This window comes from Bacillus rossius, chromosome 16 (assembly GCF_032445375.1).
Source record: "Bacillus rossius redtenbacheri isolate Brsri chromosome 16, Brsri_v3, whole genome shotgun sequence".
Lineage (NCBI taxonomy): Eukaryota > Metazoa > Arthropoda > Insecta > Phasmatodea > Bacillidae > Bacillus > Bacillus rossius.
Window position 1 is genome coordinate 47,229,016 of NC_086343.1, and position 15,571 is coordinate 47,244,586.

Consider the following 15,571-nt stretch of genomic DNA (forward strand, 5'->3'; position numbering starts at 1 on the left):
TGATTTTCATTTTGCTCATGTGCCCCCCCCCCCTCCCTACATCAAAATTTTTCGGCGTTAATGTATTTCGGCGTTGTGGTACACAACAGTTTTCTAGCTGTTGGCGTTGCGGTCAATTTGGCATTCGGCGTTACGGTATTCGGCGTTATTGTACGTTCGGCGATGTGGTATTTCGGCGTTGTGGTGACGACCCGGCCTCGTGTGAGCTGTTGTACACATTCAGTAGCTCGTGGCTGAGGACTGAGGGAGTCAGCCAGTCCGACCGACAGAGTGGAAGATGACCCACGAGTTCCCCGGAGGTCGCGGGTTGGAGTCCAGCCACGGCGAGTCCAGCGAGTGACCTGTGGTCAGGCCCGCGGAGCTAGCGACGTCAGCCACCAACAGACGGAGACCTGGAGGCGTCTCTGTGCACCCGGCGTGCAGTGATGTTCCCGCGCCACGTGGAGCCAGCTGGAACAGACAGCCCAGGTGACGCTCCAGGGGCAAGTGTCTACAAGCCGAGCAGCAAGGCAAGTCGAACGAGTGAGCTGTGGTCAGGCCCGCGGAGCTAGCGAGGTCAGCCACCAACAGACGGAGACCTGGAGGTGTCTCTGTGCACCCGGCGTGCAGGGATGTTCCCGCGCCACGTGGAGCCAGCTGGAACAGACAGCCCAGGTGACGCTCCAGGGGCAAGTGTCTACAAGCCGAGCAGCAAGGCAAGTCGAGCGAGTGAGCTGTGGTCAGGCCCGCGCAGCTAGCGAGGTCAGCCACCAACAGACGGAGACCTGGAGGTGTCTCTGTGCACCCGGCGTGCAGGGATGTTCCCGCGCCACGTAGAGCCAGCTGGAACAGACAGCCCAGGTGACGCTCCAGGGGCAAGTGTCTACAAGTCGAGCAGCAAGGCAAGTCGAGCGAGTGAGCTGTGGTCAGGCCCGCGGAGCTAGCGACGTCAGCCACCAACAGACGGAGACCTGGAGGTGTCTCTGTGCACCCGGCGTGCAGGGATGTTCCCGCGCCACGTAGAGCCAGCTGGAACAGACAGCCCAGGTGACGCTCCAGGGGCAAATGTCTACAAGCCGAGCAGCAAGGCAAGTCGAGCGAGTGACCTGTGGTCAGGCCCGCGGAGCTAGCGACGTCAGCCACCAACAGACGGAGACCTGGAGGTGTCTCTGTGCACCCGGCGTGCAGGGATGTTCCCGCGCCACGTAGAGCCAGCTGGAACAGACAGCCCAGGTGACGCTCCAGGGGCAAGTGTCTACAAGCCGAGCAGCAAGGCAAGTCGAGCGAGTGAGCTGTGGTCAGGCCCGCGCAGCTAGCGAGGTCAGCCACCAACAGACGGAGACCTGGAGGCGCCTCTGTGCACCCGGCGTGCAGGGATGTTCCCGCGCCACGTGGAGCCAGCTGGAACAGACAGCCCAGGTGACGCTCCAGGGGCAAGTATCTACAAGCCGAGCAGCAAGGCAAGTCGAGCGAGTGAGCTGTGGTCAGGCCCGCGGAGCTAGCGAGGTCAGCCACCAACAGACGGAGACCTGGAGGCGCCTCTGTGCACCCGGCGTGCAGTGATGTTCCCGCGCCACGTAGAGCCAGATGGAACAGACAGCCCAGGTGACGCTCCAGGGGCAAGTGTCTACAAGCCGAGCAGCAAGGCAAGTCGAGCGAGTGAGCTGTGGTCAGGCCCGCGGAGCTAGCGACGTCAGCCACCAACAGACGGAGACCTGGAGGCGCCTCTGTGCACCCGGCGTGCAGTGATGTTCCCGCGCCACGTAGAGCCAGCTGGAACAGACAGCCCAGGTGACGCTCCAGGGGCAAGTGTCTACAAGCCGAGCAGCAAAGCAAGTCGAGCGAGTGAGCTGTGGTCAGGCCCGCGGAGCTAGCGACGTCAGCCACCAACAGACGGAGACCTGGAGGCGCCTCTGTGCACCCGGCGTGCAGTGATGTTCCCGCGCCACGTAGAGCCAGCTGGAACAGACAGCCCAGGTGACGCTCCAGGGGCAAGTGTCTACAAGCCGAGCAGCAAGGCAAGTCGAGAGAGTGAGCTGTGGTCAGGCCCGCGGAGCTAGCGACGTCAGCCACCAACAGACGGAGACCTGGAGGCGTCTCTGTGCACCCGGCGTGCAGTGATGTTCCCGCGCCACGTAGAGCCAGCTGGAACAGACAGCCCAGGTGACGCTCCAGGGGCAAGTGTCTACAAGCCGAGCAGCAAGGCAAGTCGAGCGAGTGAGCTGTGGTCAGGCCCGCGGAGCTAGCGACGTCAGCCACCAACAGACGGAGACCTGGAGGTGTCTCTGTGCACCCGGCGTGCAGGGATGTTCCCGCGCCACGTAGAGCCAGCTGGAACAGACAGCCCAGGTGACGCTCCAGGGGCAAGTGTCTACAAGCCGAGCAGCAAGGCAAGTCGAGAGAGTGAGCTGTGGTCAGGCCCGCGGAGCTAGCGACGTCAGCCACCAACAGACGGAGACCTGGAGGTGTCTCTGTGCACCCGGCGTGCTGTGATGTTCCCGCGCCACGTAGAGCCAGCTGGAACAGACAGCCCAGGTGACGCTCCAGGGGCAAGTGTCTACAAGCCGAGCAGCAAGGCAAGTCGAGAGAGTGAGCTGTGGTCAGGCCCGCGGAGCTAGCGACGTCAGCCACCAACAGACGGAGACCTGGAGGTGTCTCTGTGCACCCGGCGTGCAGTGATGTTCCCGCGCCACGTAGAGCCAGCTGGAACAGACAGCCCAGGTGACGCTCCAGGGGCAAGTGTCTACAAGCCGAGCAGCAAGGAAAGTCGAGAGAGTGAGCTGTGGTCAGGCCCGCGGAGCTAGCGACGTCAGCCACCAACAGACGGAGACCTGGAGGTGTCTCTGTGCACCCGGCGTGCAGGGATGTTCCCGCGCCACGTGGAGCCAGCTGGAACAGACAGCCCAGGTGACGCTCCAGGGGCAAGTGTCTACAAGCCGAGCAGCAAGGCAAGTCGAGCGAGTGAGCTGTGGTCAGGCCCGCGGAGCTAGCGACGTCAGCCACCAACAGACGGAGACCTGGAGGTGTCTATGTGCACCCGGCGTGCAGTGATGTTCCCGCGCCACGTAGAGCCAGCTGGAACAGACAGCCCAGGTGACGCTCCAGGGGCAAGTGTCTACAAGCCGAGCAGCAAGGCAAGTCGAGAGAGTGAGCTGTGGTCAGGCACGCGGAGCTAGCGACGTCAGCCACCAACAGACGGAGACCTGGAGGCGTCTCTGTGCACCCGGCGTGCAGTGATGTTCCCGCGCCACGTGGAGCCAGCTGGAACAGACAGCCCAGGTGACGCTCCAGGGGCAAGTGTCTACAAGCCGAGCAGCAAGGCAAGTCGAACGAGTGAGCTGTGGTCAGGCCCGCGGAGCTAGCGACGTCAGCCACCAACAGACGGAGACCTGGAGGCGCCTCTGTGCACCCGGCGTGCAGTGATGTTCCCGCGCCACGTAGAGCCAGCTGGAACAGACAGCCCAGGTGACGCTCCAGGGGCAAGTGTCTACAAGCCGAGCAGCAAGGCAAGTCGAGCGAGTGAGCTGTGGTCAGGCCCGCGGAGCTAGCGACGTCAGCCACCAACAGACGGAGACCTGGAGGCGCCTCTGTGCACCCGGCGTGCAGTGATGTTCCCGCGCCACGTAGAGCCAGCTGGAACAGACAGCCCAGGTGACGCTCCAGGGGCAAGTGTCTACAAGCCGAGCAGCAAGGCAAGTCGAGCGAGTGAGCTGTGGTCAGGCCCGCGGAGCTAGCGACGTCAGCCACCAACAGACGGAGACCTGGAGGCGCCTCTGTGCACCCGGCGTGCAGTGATGTTCCCGCGCCACGTAGAGCCAGCTGGAACAGACAGCCCAGGTGACGCTCCAGGGGCAAGTGTCTACAAGCCGAGCAGCAAGGCAAGTCGAGCGAGTGAGCTGTGGTCAGGCCCGCGGAGCTAGCGACGTCAGCCACCAACAGACGGAGACCTGGAGGCGTCTCTGTGCACCCGGCGTGCAGTGATGTTCCCGCGCCACGTGGAGCCAGCTGGAACAGACAGCCCAGGTGACGCTCCAGGGGCAAGTGTCTACAAGCCGAGCAGCAAGGCAAGTCGAGCGAGTGAGCTGTGGTCAGGCCCGCGGAGCTAGCGACGTCAGCCACCAACAGACGGAGACCTGGAGGTGTCTCTGTGCACCCGGCGTGCAGTGATGTTCCCGCGCCACGTAGAGCCAGCTGGAACAGACAGCCCAGGTGACGCTCCAGGGGCAAGTGTCTACAAGCCGAGCAGCAAGGCAAGTCGAGCGAGTGAGCTGTGGTCAGGCCATCGCAGCTAGCGAGGTCAGCCACCAACAGACGGAGACCTGGAGGTGTCTCTGTGCACCCGGCGTGCAGTGATGTTCCCGCGCCACGTAGAGCCAGCTGGAACAGACAGCCCAGGTGACGCTCCAGGGGCAAGTGTCTACAAGCCGAGCAGCAAGGCAAGTCGAGCGAGTGAGCTGTGGTCAGGCCCGCGGAGCTAGCGACGTCAGCCACCAACAGACGGAGACCTGGAGGTGTCTCTGTGCACCCGGCGTGCAGTGATGTTCCCGCGCCACGTAGAGCCAGCTGGAACAGACAGCCCAGGTGACGCTCCAGGGGCAAGTGTCTACATGCCGAGCAGCAAGGCAAGTCGAGCGAGTGAGCTGTGGTCAGGCCCGCGGAGCTAGCGACGTCAGCCACCAACAGACGGAGACCTGGAGGTGTCTCTGTGCACCCGGCGTGCAGGGATGTTCCCGCGCCACGTAGAGCCAGCTGGAACAGACAGCCCAGGTGACGCTCCAGGGGCAAGTGTCTACAAGCCGAGCAGCAAGGCAAGTCGAGCGAGTGAGCTGTGGTCAGGCCCGCGGAGCTAGCGACGTCAGATACCAACAGACGGAGACCTGGAGGCGCCTCTGTGCACCCGGCGTGCAGGGATGTTCCCGCGCCACGTACAGCCAGCTGGAACAGACAGCCCAGGTGACGCTCCAGGGGCAAGTGTCTACAAGCCGAGCGGCAAGGCAAGTCGAGCGAGTGAGCTGTGGTCAGGCCCGCGGAGCTAGCGACGTCAGCCACCAACAGACGGAGACCTGGAGGCGTCTCTGTGCACCCGGCGTGCAGGGATGTTCCCGCGCCACGTGGAGCCTGCTGGAACAGACAGCCCAGGTGACGCTCCAGGGGCAAGTGTCTACAAGCCGAGCGGCAAGGCAAGTCGAGCGAGTGAGCTGTGGTCAGGCCCGCGGAGCTAGCGACGTCAGCCACCAACAGACGGAGACTTGGAGGCGCCTCTGTGCACCCGGCGTGCAGGGATGTTCCCGCGCCACGTGGAGCCAGCTGGAACAGACAGCCCAGGTGACGCTCCAGGGGCAAGTGTCTACAAGCCGAGCGGCAAGGCAAGTCGAGCGAGTGAGCTGTGGTCAGGCCCGCGGAGCTAGCGACGTCAGCCACCAACAGTTGGAGACTTGGAGGCGCCTCTGTGCACCCGGCGTGCAGTGATGTTCCCGCGCCACGTGGAGCCAGCTGGAACAGACAGCCCAGGTGACGCTCCAGGGGCAAGTGTCTACAAGCCGAGCAGCAAGGCAAGTCGAGCGAGTGAGCTGTGGTCAGGCCCGCGCAGCTAGCGAGGTCAGCCACCAACAGACGGAGACCTGGAGGCGCCTCTGTGCACCCGGCGTGCAGTGATGTTCCCGCGCCACGTGGAGCCAGCTGGAACAGACAGCCCAGGTGACGCTCCAGGGGCAAGTGTCTACAAGCCGAGCAGCAAGGCAAGTCGAGAGAGTGAGCTGTGGTCAGGCCCGCGGAGCTAGCGACGTCAGCCACCAACAGACGGAGACCTGGAGGCGTCTCTGTGCACCCGGCGTGCAGGGATGTTCCCGCGCCACGTGGAGCCAGCTGGAACAGACAGCCCAGGTGACGCTCCAGGGGCAAGTGTCTACAAGCCGAGCGGCAATGCAAGTCGAGCGAGTGAGCTGTGGTTAGGCCCGCGGAGCTAGCGACGTCAGCCACCAACAGACGGAGACCTGGAGGTGTCTCTGTGCACCCGGCGTGCAGTGATGTTCCCGCGCCACGTAGAGCCAGCTGGAACAGACAGCCCAGGTGACGCTCCAAGGGCAAGTGTCTACAAGCCGAGCAGCAAGGCAAGTGGAGCGAGTGAGCTGTGGTCAGGCCCGCGGAGCTAGCGACGTCAGCCACCAACAGACGGAGACCTGGAGGCGCCTCTGTGCACCCGGCGTGCAGTGATGTTCCCGCGCCACGTAGAGCCAGCTGGAACAGACAGCCCAGGTGACGCTCCAGGGGCAAGTGTCTACAAGCCGAGCAGAAAGGCAAGTCGAGCGAGTGAGCTGTGGTCAGGCCCGCGGAGCTAGCGACGTCAGCCACCAACAGACGGAGACCTGGAGGCGCCTCTGTGCACCCGGCGTGCAGGGATGTTCCCGCGCCACGTACAGCCAGCTGGAACAGACAGCCCAGGTGACGCTCCAGGGGCAAGTGTCTACAAGCCGAGCGGCAAGGCAAGTCGAGCGAGTGAGCTGTGGTCAGGCCCGCGGAGCTAGCGACGTCAGCCACCAACAGACGGAGACCTGGAGGCGTCTCTGTGCACCCGGCGTGCAGGGATGTTCCCGCGCCACGTGGAGCCAGCTGGAACAGACAGCCCAGGTGACGCTCCAGGGGCAAGTGTCTACAAGCCGAGCGGCAAGGCAAGTCGAGCGAGTGAGCTGTGGTCAGGCCCGCGGAGCTAGCGACGTCAGCCACCAACAGACGGAGACTTGGAGGCGCCTCTGTGCACCCGGCGTGCAGGGATGTTCCCGCGCCACGTGGAGCCAGCTGGAACAGACAGCCCAGGTGACGCTCCAGGGGCAAGTGTCTACAAGCCGAGCGGCAAGGCAAGTCGAGCGAGTGAGCTGTGGTCAGGCCCGCGGAGCTAGCGACGTCAGCCACCAACAGTTGGAGACTTGGAGGCGCCTCTGTGCACCCGGCGTGCAGTGATGTTCCCGCGCCACGTGGAGCCAGCTGGAACAGACAGCCCAGGTGACGCTCCAGGGGCAAGTGTCTACAAGCCGAGCAGCAAGGCAAGTCGAGCGAGTGAGCTGTGGTCAGGCCCGCGCAGCTAGCGAGGTCAGCCACCAACAGACGGAGACCTGGAGGCGCCTCTGTGCACCCGGCGTGCAGTGATGTTCCCGCGCCACGTGGAGCCAGCTGGAACAGACAGCCCAGGTGACGCTCCAGGGGCAAGTGTCTACAAGCCGAGCAGCAAGGCAAGTCGAGAGAGTGAGCTGTGGTCAGGCCCGCGGAGCTAGCGACGTCAGCCACCAACAGACGGAGACCTGGAGGCGTCTCTGTGCACCCGGCGTGCAGGGATGTTCCCGCGCCACGTGGAGCCAGCTGGAACAGACAGCCCAGGTGACGCTCCAGGGGCAAGTGTCTACAAGCCGAGCGGCAAGGCAAGTCGAGCGAGTGAGCTGTGGTTAGGCCCGCGGAGCTAGCGACGTCAGCCACCAACAGACGGAGACCTGGAGGTGTCTCTGTGCACCCGGCGTGCAGTGATGTTCCCGCGCCACGTAGAGCCAGCTGGAACAGACAGCCCATGTGACGCTCCAAGGGCAAGTGTCTACAAGCCGAGCAGCAAGGCAAGTCGAGCGAGTGAGCTGTGGTCAGGCCCGCGGAGCTAGCGACGTCAGCCACCAACAGACGGAGACCTGGAGGCGCCTCTGTGCACCCGGCGTGCAGTGATGTTCCCGCGCCACGTAGAGCCAGCTGGAACAGACAGCCCAGGTGACGCTCCAGGGGCAAGTGTCTACAAGCCGAGCAGAAAGGCAAGTCGAGCGAGTGAGCTGTGGTCAGGCCCGCGGAGCTAGCGACGTCAGCCACCAACAGACGGAGACCTGGAGGCGCCTCTGTGCACCCGGCGTGCAGGGATGTTCCCGCGCCACGTGGAGCCAGCTGGAACAGACAGCCCAGGTGACGCTCCAGGGGCAAGTGTCTACAAGCCGAGCGGCAAGGCAAGTCGAGCGAGTGAGCTGTGGTCAGGCCCGCGGAGCTAGCGACGTCAGCCACCAACAGACGGAGACCTGGAGGCGCCTCTGTGCACCCGGCGTGCAGGGATGTTCCCGCGCCACGTGGAGCCAGCTGGAACAGACAGCCCAGGTGACGCTCCAGGGGCAAGTGTCTACAAGCCGAGCAGCAAGGCAAGTCGAGCGAGTGAGTTGTGGTCAGGCCCGCGGAGCTAGCGACGTCAGCCACCAACAGACGGAGACCTGGAGGCGCCTCTGTGCACCCGGCGTGCAGTGATGTTCCCGCGCCACGTAGAGCCAGCTGGAACAGACAGCCCAGGTGACGCTCCAGGCAAGTGTCTACAAGCCGAGCAGCAAGGCAAGTCGAGCGAGTGAGCTGTGGTCAGGCCCGCGGAGCTAGCGACGTCAGCCACCAACAGACGGAGACCTGGAGGCGCCTCTGTGCACCCGGCGTGCAGGAATGTTCCCGCGCCACGTGGAGCCAGCTGGAACAGACAGCCCAGTTGACGCTCCAGGGGCAAGTGTCTACAAGCCGAGCAGCAAGGCAAGTCGAGCGAGTGAGCTGTGGTCAGGCCCGCGGAGCTAGAAACGTCAGCCACCAACAGACGGAGACCTGGAGGCGCCTCTGTGCACCCGGCGTGCAGGGATGTTCCCGCGCCACGTGGAGCCAGCTGGAACAGACAGCCCAGGTGACGCTCCAGGGGCAAGTGTCTACAAGCCGAGCAGCAAGGCAAGTCGAGCGAGTGAGCTGTGGTCAGGCCCGCGGAGCTAGCGACGTCAGCCACCAACAGACGGAGACCTGGAGGCGCCTCTGTGCACCCGGCGTGCAGGGATGTTCCCGCGCCACGTGGAGCCAGCTGGAACAGACAGCCCAGGTGACGCTCCAGGGGCAAGTGTCTACAAGCCGAGCAGCAAGGCAAGTCGAGCGAGTGAGCTGTGGTCAGGCCCGCGGAGCTAGAAACGTCAGCCACCAACAGACGGAGACCTGGAGGCGCCTCTGTGCACCCGGCGTGCAGGGATGTTCCCGCGCCACGTGGAGCCAGCTGGAACAGACAGCCCAGGTGTCGCTCCAAGGGCAAGTGTCTACAAGCCGAGCAGCAAGGCAAGTCGAGCGAGTGAGCTGTGGTCAGGCCCGCGGAGCTAGAAACGTCAGCCACCAACAGACGGAGACCTGGAGGCGCCTCTGTGCACCCGGCGTGCAGTGATGTTCCCGCGCCACGTAGAGCCAGCTGGAACAGACAGCCCAGGTGACGCTCCAGGGGCAAGTGTCTACATGCCGAGCAGCAAGGCAAGTCGAGCGAGTGAGCTGTGGTCAGGCCCGCGGAGCTAGCGACGTCAGCCACCCACAGACGGAGACCTGGAGGCGTCTCTGTGCACCCGGCGTGCAGTGATGTTCCCGCGCCACGTAGAGCCAGCTGGAACAGACAGCCCAGGTGACGCTCCAGGGGCAAGTGTCTACAAGCCGAGCAGCAAGGCAAGTCGAGCGAGTGAGCTGTGGTCAGGCCCGCGGAGCTAGCGACGTCAGCCACCAACAGACGGAGACCTGGAGGTGTCTCTGTGCACCCGGCGTGCAGGGATGTTCCCGCGCCACGTGGAGCCAGCTGGAACAGACAGCCCAGGTGACGCTCCAGGGGCAAGTGTCTACAAGCCGAGCGGCAAGGCAAGTCGAGCGAGTGAGCTGTGGTCAGGCCCGCGGAGCTAGCGACGTCAGCCACCAACAGACGGAGACCTGGAGGTGTCTCTGTGCACCCGGCGTGCAGGGATGTTCCCGCGCCACGTAGAGCCAGCTGGAACAGACAGCCCAGGTGACGCTCCAGGGGCAAGTGTCTACAAGCCGAGCAGCAAGGCAAGTCGAGCGAGTGAGCTGTGGTCAGGCCCGCGGAGCTAGCGACGTCAGCCACCAACAGACGGAGACCTGGAGGTGTCTCTGTGCACCCGGCGTGCAGGGATGTTCCCGCGCCACGTAGAGCCAGCTGGAACAGACAGCCCAGGTGACGCTCCAGGGGCAAGTGTCTACAAGCCGAGCAGCAAGGCAAGTCGAGCGAGTGACCTGTGGTCAGGCCCGCGGAGCTAGCGACGTCAGCCACCAACAGACGGAGACCTGGAGGCGCCTCTGTGCACCCGGCGTGCAGTGATGTTCCCGCGCCACGTAGAGCCAGCTGGAACAGACAGCCCAGGTGACGCTCCAGGGGCAAGTGTCTACAAGCCGAGCAGCAAGGCAAGTCGAGCGAGTGAGCTGTGGTCAGGCCCGCGGAGCTAGCGACGTCAGCCACCAACAGACGGAGACCTGGAGGTGTCTCTGTGCACCCGGCGTGCAGGGATGTTCCCGCGCCACGTAGAGCCTGCTGGAACAGACAGCCCAGGTGACGCTCCAGGGGCAAGTGTCTACAAGCCGAGCAGCAAGGCAAGTCGAGCGAGTGAGCTGTGGTCAGGCCCGCGCAGCTAGCGAGGTCAGCCACCAACAGACGGAGACCTGGAGGTGTCTCTGTGCACCCGGCGTGCAGGAATGTTCCCGCGCCACGTAGAGCCAGCTGGAACAGACAGCCCAGGTGACGCTCCAGGGGCAAGTGTCTACAAGCCGAGCAGCAAGGCAAGTCGAGCGAGTGAGCTGTGGTCAGGCCCGCGGAGCTAGCGACGTCAGCCACCAACAGACGGAGACCTGGAGGCGCCTCTGTGCACCCGGCGTGAAGTGGTGTTCCCGCGCCACGTAGAGCCAGCTGGAACAGACAGCCCAGGTGACGCTCCAGGGGCAAGTGTCTACAAGCCGAGCGGCAAGGCAAGTCGAGCGAGTGAGCTGTGGTCAGGCCCGCGCAGCTAGCGAGGTCAGCCACCAACAGACGGAGACCTGGAGGTGTCTCTGTGCACCCGGCGTGCAGTGATGTTCCCGCGCCACGTAGAGCCAGCTGGAACAGACAGCCCAGGTGACGCTCCAGGGGCAAGTGTCTACAAGCCGAGCAGCAAGGCAAGTCGAGCGAGTGAGCTGTGGTCAGGCCCGCGGAGCTAGCGACGTCAGCCACCAACAGACGGAGACCTGGAGGCGCCTCTGTGCACCCGGCGTGTAGTGATGTTCCCGCGCCACGTAGAGCCAGCTGGAACAGACAGCCCAGGTGACGCTCCAGGGGCAAGTGTCTACAAGCCGAGCAGCAAGGCAAGTCGAGCGAGTGAGCTGTGGTCAGGCCCGCGCAGCTAGCGAGGTCAGCCACCAACAGACGGAGACATGGAGGTGTCTCTGTGCACCCGGCGTGCAGGGATGTTCCCGCGCCACGTAGAGCCAGCTGGAACAGACAGCCCAGGTGACGCTCCAGGGGCAAGTGTCTACAAGCCGAGCAGCAAGGCAAGTCGAGCGAGTGAGCTGTGGTCAGGCCCGCGCAGCTAGCGACGTCAGCCACCAACAGACGGAGACCTGGAGGCGCCTCTGTGCACCCGGCGTGCAGGGATGTTCCCGCGCCACGTGGAGCCAGCTGGAACAGACAGCCCAGGTGACGCTCCAGGGGCAAGTGTCTACAAGCCGAGCAGCAAGGCAAGTCGAGCGAGTGAGTTGTGGTCAGGCCCGCGGAGCTAGCGACGTCAGCCACCAACAGACGGAGACCTGGAGGCGCCTCTGTGCACCCGGCGTGCAGTGATGTTCCCGCGCCACGTAGAGCCAGCTGGAACAGACAGCCCAGGTGACGCTCCAGGCAAGTGTCTACAAGCCGAGCAGCAAGGCAAGTCGAGCGAGTGAGCTGTGGTCAGGCCCGCGGAGCTAGCGACGTCAGCCACCAACAGACGGAGACCTGGAGGCGCCTCTGTGCACCCGGCGTGCAGGAATGTTCCCGCGCCACGTGGAGCCAGCTGGAACAGACAGCCCAGTTGACGCTCCAGGGGCAAGTGTCTACAAGCCGAGCAGCAAGGCAAGTCGAGCGAGTGAGCTGTGGTCAGGCCCGCGGAGCTAGAAACGTCAGCCACCAACAGACGGAGACCTGGAGGCGCCTCTGTGCACCCGGCGTGCAGGGATGTTCCCGCGCCACGTGGAGCCAGCTGGAACAGACAGCCCAGGTGACGCTCCAGGGGCAAGTGTCTACAAGCCGAGCAGCAAGGCAAGTCGAGCGAGTGAGCTGTGGTCAGGCCCGCGGAGCTAGCGACGTCAGCCACCAACAGACGGAGACCTGGAGGCGCCTCTGTGCACCCGGCGTGCAGGGATGTTCCCGCGCCACGTGGAGCCAGCTGGAACAGACAGCCCAGGTGACGCTCCAGGGGCAAGTGTCTACAAGCCGAGCAGCAAGGCAAGTCGAGCGAGTGAGCTGTGGTCAGGCCCGCGGAGCTAGAAACGTCAGCCACCAACAGACGGAGACCTGGAGGCGCCTCTGTGCACCCGGCGTGCAGGGATGTTCCCGCGCCACGTGGAGCCAGCTGGAACAGACAGCCCAGGTGTCGCTCCAAGGGCAAGTGTCTACAAGCCGAGCAGCAAGGCAAGTCGAGCGAGTGAGCTGTGGTCAGGCCCGCGGAGCTAGAAACGTCAGCCACCAACAGACGGAGACCTGGAGGCGCCTCTGTGCACCCGGCGTGCAGTGATGTTCCCGCGCCACGTAGAGCCAGCTGGAACAGACAGCCCAGGTGACGCTCCAGGGGCAAGTGTCTACATGCCGAGCAGCAAGGCAAGTCGAGCGAGTGAGCTGTGGTCAGGCCCGCGGAGCTAGCGACGTCAGCCACCCACAGACGGAGACCTGGAGGCGTCTCTGTGCACCCGGCGTGCAGTGATGTTCCCGCGCCACGTAGAGCCAGCTGGAACAGACAGCCCAGGTGACGCTCCAGGGGCAAGTGTCTACAAGCCGAGCAGCAAGGCAAGTCGAGCGAGTGAGCTGTGGTCAGGCCCGCGGAGCTAGCGACGTCAGCCACCAACAGACGGAGACCTGGAGGTGTCTCTGTGCACCCGGCGTGCAGGGATGTTCCCGCGCCACGTGGAGCCAGCTGGAACAGACAGCCCAGGTGACGCTCCAGGGGCAAGTGTCTACAAGCCGAGCGGCAAGGCAAGTCGAGCGAGTGAGCTGTGGTCAGGCCCGCGGAGCTAGCGACGTCAGCCACCAACAGACGGAGACCTGGAGGTGTCTCTGTGCACCCGGCGTGCAGGGATGTTCCCGCGCCACGTAGAGCCAGCTGGAACAGACAGCCCAGGTGACGCTCCAGGGGCAAGTGTCTACAAGCCGAGCAGCAAGGCAAGTCGAGCGAGTGAGCTGTGGTCAGGCCCGCGGAGCTAGCGACGTCAGCCACCAACAGACGGAGACCTGGAGGTGTCTCTGTGCACCCGGCGTGCAGGGATGTTCCCGCGCCACGTAGAGCCAGCTGGAACAGACAGCCCAGGTGACGCTCCAGGGGCAAGTGTCTACAAGCCGAGCAGCAAGGCAAGTCGAGCGAGTGACCTGTGGTCAGGCCCGCGGAGCTAGCGACGTCAGCCACCAACAGACGGAGACCTGGAGGCGCCTCTGTGCACCCGGCGTGCAGTGATGTTCCCGCGCCACGTAGAGCCAGCTGGAACAGACAGCCCAGGTGACGCTCCAGGGGCAAGTGTCTACAAGCCGAGCAGCAAGGCAAGTCGAGCGAGTGAGCTGTGGTCAGGCCCGCGGAGCTAGCGACGTCAGCCACCAACAGACGGAGACCTGGAGGTGTCTCTGTGCACCCGGCGTGCAGGGATGTTCCCGCGCCACGTAGAGCCTGCTGGAACAGACAGCCCAGGTGACGCTCCAGGGGCAAGTGTCTACAAGCCGAGCAGCAAGGCAAGTCGAGCGAGTGAGCTGTGGTCAGGCCCGCGCAGCTAGCGAGGTCAGCCACCAACAGACGGAGACCTGGAGGTGTCTCTGTGCACCCGGCGTGCAGGAATGTTCCCGCGCCACGTAGAGCCAGCTGGAACAGACAGCCCAGGTGACGCTCCAGGGGCAAGTGTCTACAAGCCGAGCAGCAAGGCAAGTCGAGCGAGTGAGCTGTGGTCAGGCCCGCGGAGCTAGCGACGTCAGCCACCAACAGACGGAGACCTGGAGGCGCCTCTGTGCACCCGGCGTGAAGTGGTGTTCCCGCGCCACGTAGAGCCAGCTGGAACAGACAGCCCAGGTGACGCTCCAGGGGCAAGTGTCTACAAGCCGAGCGGCAAGGCAAGTCGAGCGAGTGAGCTGTGGTCAGGCCCGCGCAGCTAGCGAGGTCAGCCACCAACAGACGGAGACCTGGAGGTGTCTCTGTGCACCCGGCGTGCAGTGATGTTCCCGCGCCACGTAGAGCCAGCTGGAACAGACAGCCCAGGTGACGCTCCAGGGGCAAGTGTCTACAAGCCGAGCAGCAAGGCAAGTCGAGCGAGTGAGCTGTGGTCAGGCCCGCGGAGCTAGCGACGTCAGCCACCAACAGACGGAGACCTGGAGGCGCCTCTGTGCACCCGGCGTGTAGTGATGTTCCCGCGCCACGTAGAGCCAGCTGGAACAGACAGCCCAGGTGACGCTCCAGGGGCAAGTGTCTACAAGCCGAGCAGCAAGGCAAGTCGAGCGAGTGAGCTGTGGTCAGGCCCGCGCAGCTAGCGAGGTCAGCCACCAACAGACGGAGACATGGAGGTGTCTCTGTGCACCCGGCGTGCAGGGATGTTCCCGCGCCACGTAGAGCCAGCTGGAACAGACAGCCCAGGTGACGCTCCAGGGGCAAGTGTCTACAAGCCGAGCAGCAAGGCAAGTCGAGCGAGTGAGCTGTGGTCAGGCCCGCGCAGCTAGCGAGGTCAGCCACCAACAGACGGAGACCTGGAGGTGTCTCTGTGCACCCGGCGTGCAGGGATGTTCCCGCGCCACGTAGAGCCAGCTGGAACAGACAGCCCAGGTGACGCTCCAGGGGCAAGTGTCTACAAGCCGAGCAGCAAGGCAAGTCGAGCGAGTGAGCTGTGGTCAGGCCCGCGCAGCTAGCGAGGTCAGCCACCAACAGACGGAGACCTGGAGGTGTCTCTGTGCACCCGGCGTGCAGTGATGTTCCCGCGCCACGTAGAGCCAGCTGGAACAGACAGCCCAGGTGACGCTCCAGGGGCAAGTGTCTACAAGCCGAGCAGCAAGGCAAGTCGAGCGAGTGAGCTGTGGTCAGGCCCGCGCAGCTAGCGAGGTCAGCCACCAACAGACGGAGACCTGGAGGTGTCTCTGTGCACCCGGCGTGCAGTGATGTTCCCGCGCCACGTAGAGCCAGCTGGAACAGACAGCCCAGGTGACGCTCCAGGGGCAAGTGTCTACAAGCCGAGCAGCAAGGCAAGTCGAGCGAGTGACCTGTGGTCAGGCCCGCGGAGCTAGCGACGTCAGCCACCAACAGACGGAGACCTGGAGGCGCCTCTGTGCACCCGGCGTGCAGTGATGTTCCCGCGCCACGTAGAGCCAGCTGGAACAGACAGCCCAGGTGACGCTCCAGGGGCAAGTGTCTACAAGCCGAGCAGCAAGGCAAGTCGAGCGAGTGAGCTGTGGTCAGGCCCGCGGAGCTAGCGACGTCAGCCACCAACAGACGGAGACCTGGAGGTGTCTCTGTGCACCCGGCGTGCAGTGATGTTCCCGCGCCACGTAGAGCCAGCTGGAACAGACAGCCCAGGTGACGCTCCAGGGGCAAGTGTCTACAAGCCGAGCAGCAAG

General features: G+C 64.5%; 1 protein-coding gene across 1 annotated transcript; it reads left to right on the top strand.

Moving 5' to 3' along the window:
• The first annotated feature begins 277 nt into the window (after positions 1 to 277).
• Positions 278 to 15,055, top strand: LOC134539903 (nascent polypeptide-associated complex subunit alpha, muscle-specific form-like). Its single transcript, XM_063382251.1, has 23 exons — positions 278 to 323; positions 424 to 468; positions 796 to 840; positions 1,354 to 1,398; positions 2,842 to 2,940; positions 4,888 to 4,986; positions 5,074 to 5,172; positions 5,260 to 5,358; positions 5,446 to 5,544; positions 5,632 to 5,676; positions 6,748 to 6,846; positions 6,934 to 7,032; positions 7,120 to 7,164; positions 10,280 to 10,378; positions 10,466 to 10,551; positions 10,594 to 10,750; positions 11,210 to 11,254; positions 13,626 to 13,724; positions 13,812 to 13,897; positions 13,940 to 14,096; positions 14,556 to 14,654; positions 14,742 to 14,840; positions 14,928 to 15,055. The coding sequence occupies exons 1-23, from the start codon at positions 278 to 280 to the stop codon at positions 15,053 to 15,055; spliced, it is 2,019 nt and encodes a 672-aa protein (XP_063238321.1).
• Positions 15,056 to 15,571: the final 516 nt, after the last annotated feature.

What these genes read in the sequence shown, in the direction of transcription:
- LOC134539903 (XM_063382251.1), top strand. Translation starts at nt 278, where the DNA reads ATGACCCACGAGTTCCCCGGAGGTCGCGGGTTGGAGTCCAGCCACG. An exon ending in AGCTGGAACAGACAGCCCAG is followed by an intron (nt 469 to 795) that starts GTGACGCTCCAG and finishes CCCGGCGTGCAG; the next exon opens with GGATGTTCCCGCGCCACGTA. An exon ending in CGGCAAGGCAAGTCGAGCGA is followed by an intron (nt 5,359 to 5,445) that starts GTGAGCTGTGGT and finishes CCCGGCGTGCAG; the next exon opens with TGATGTTCCCGCGCCACGTG.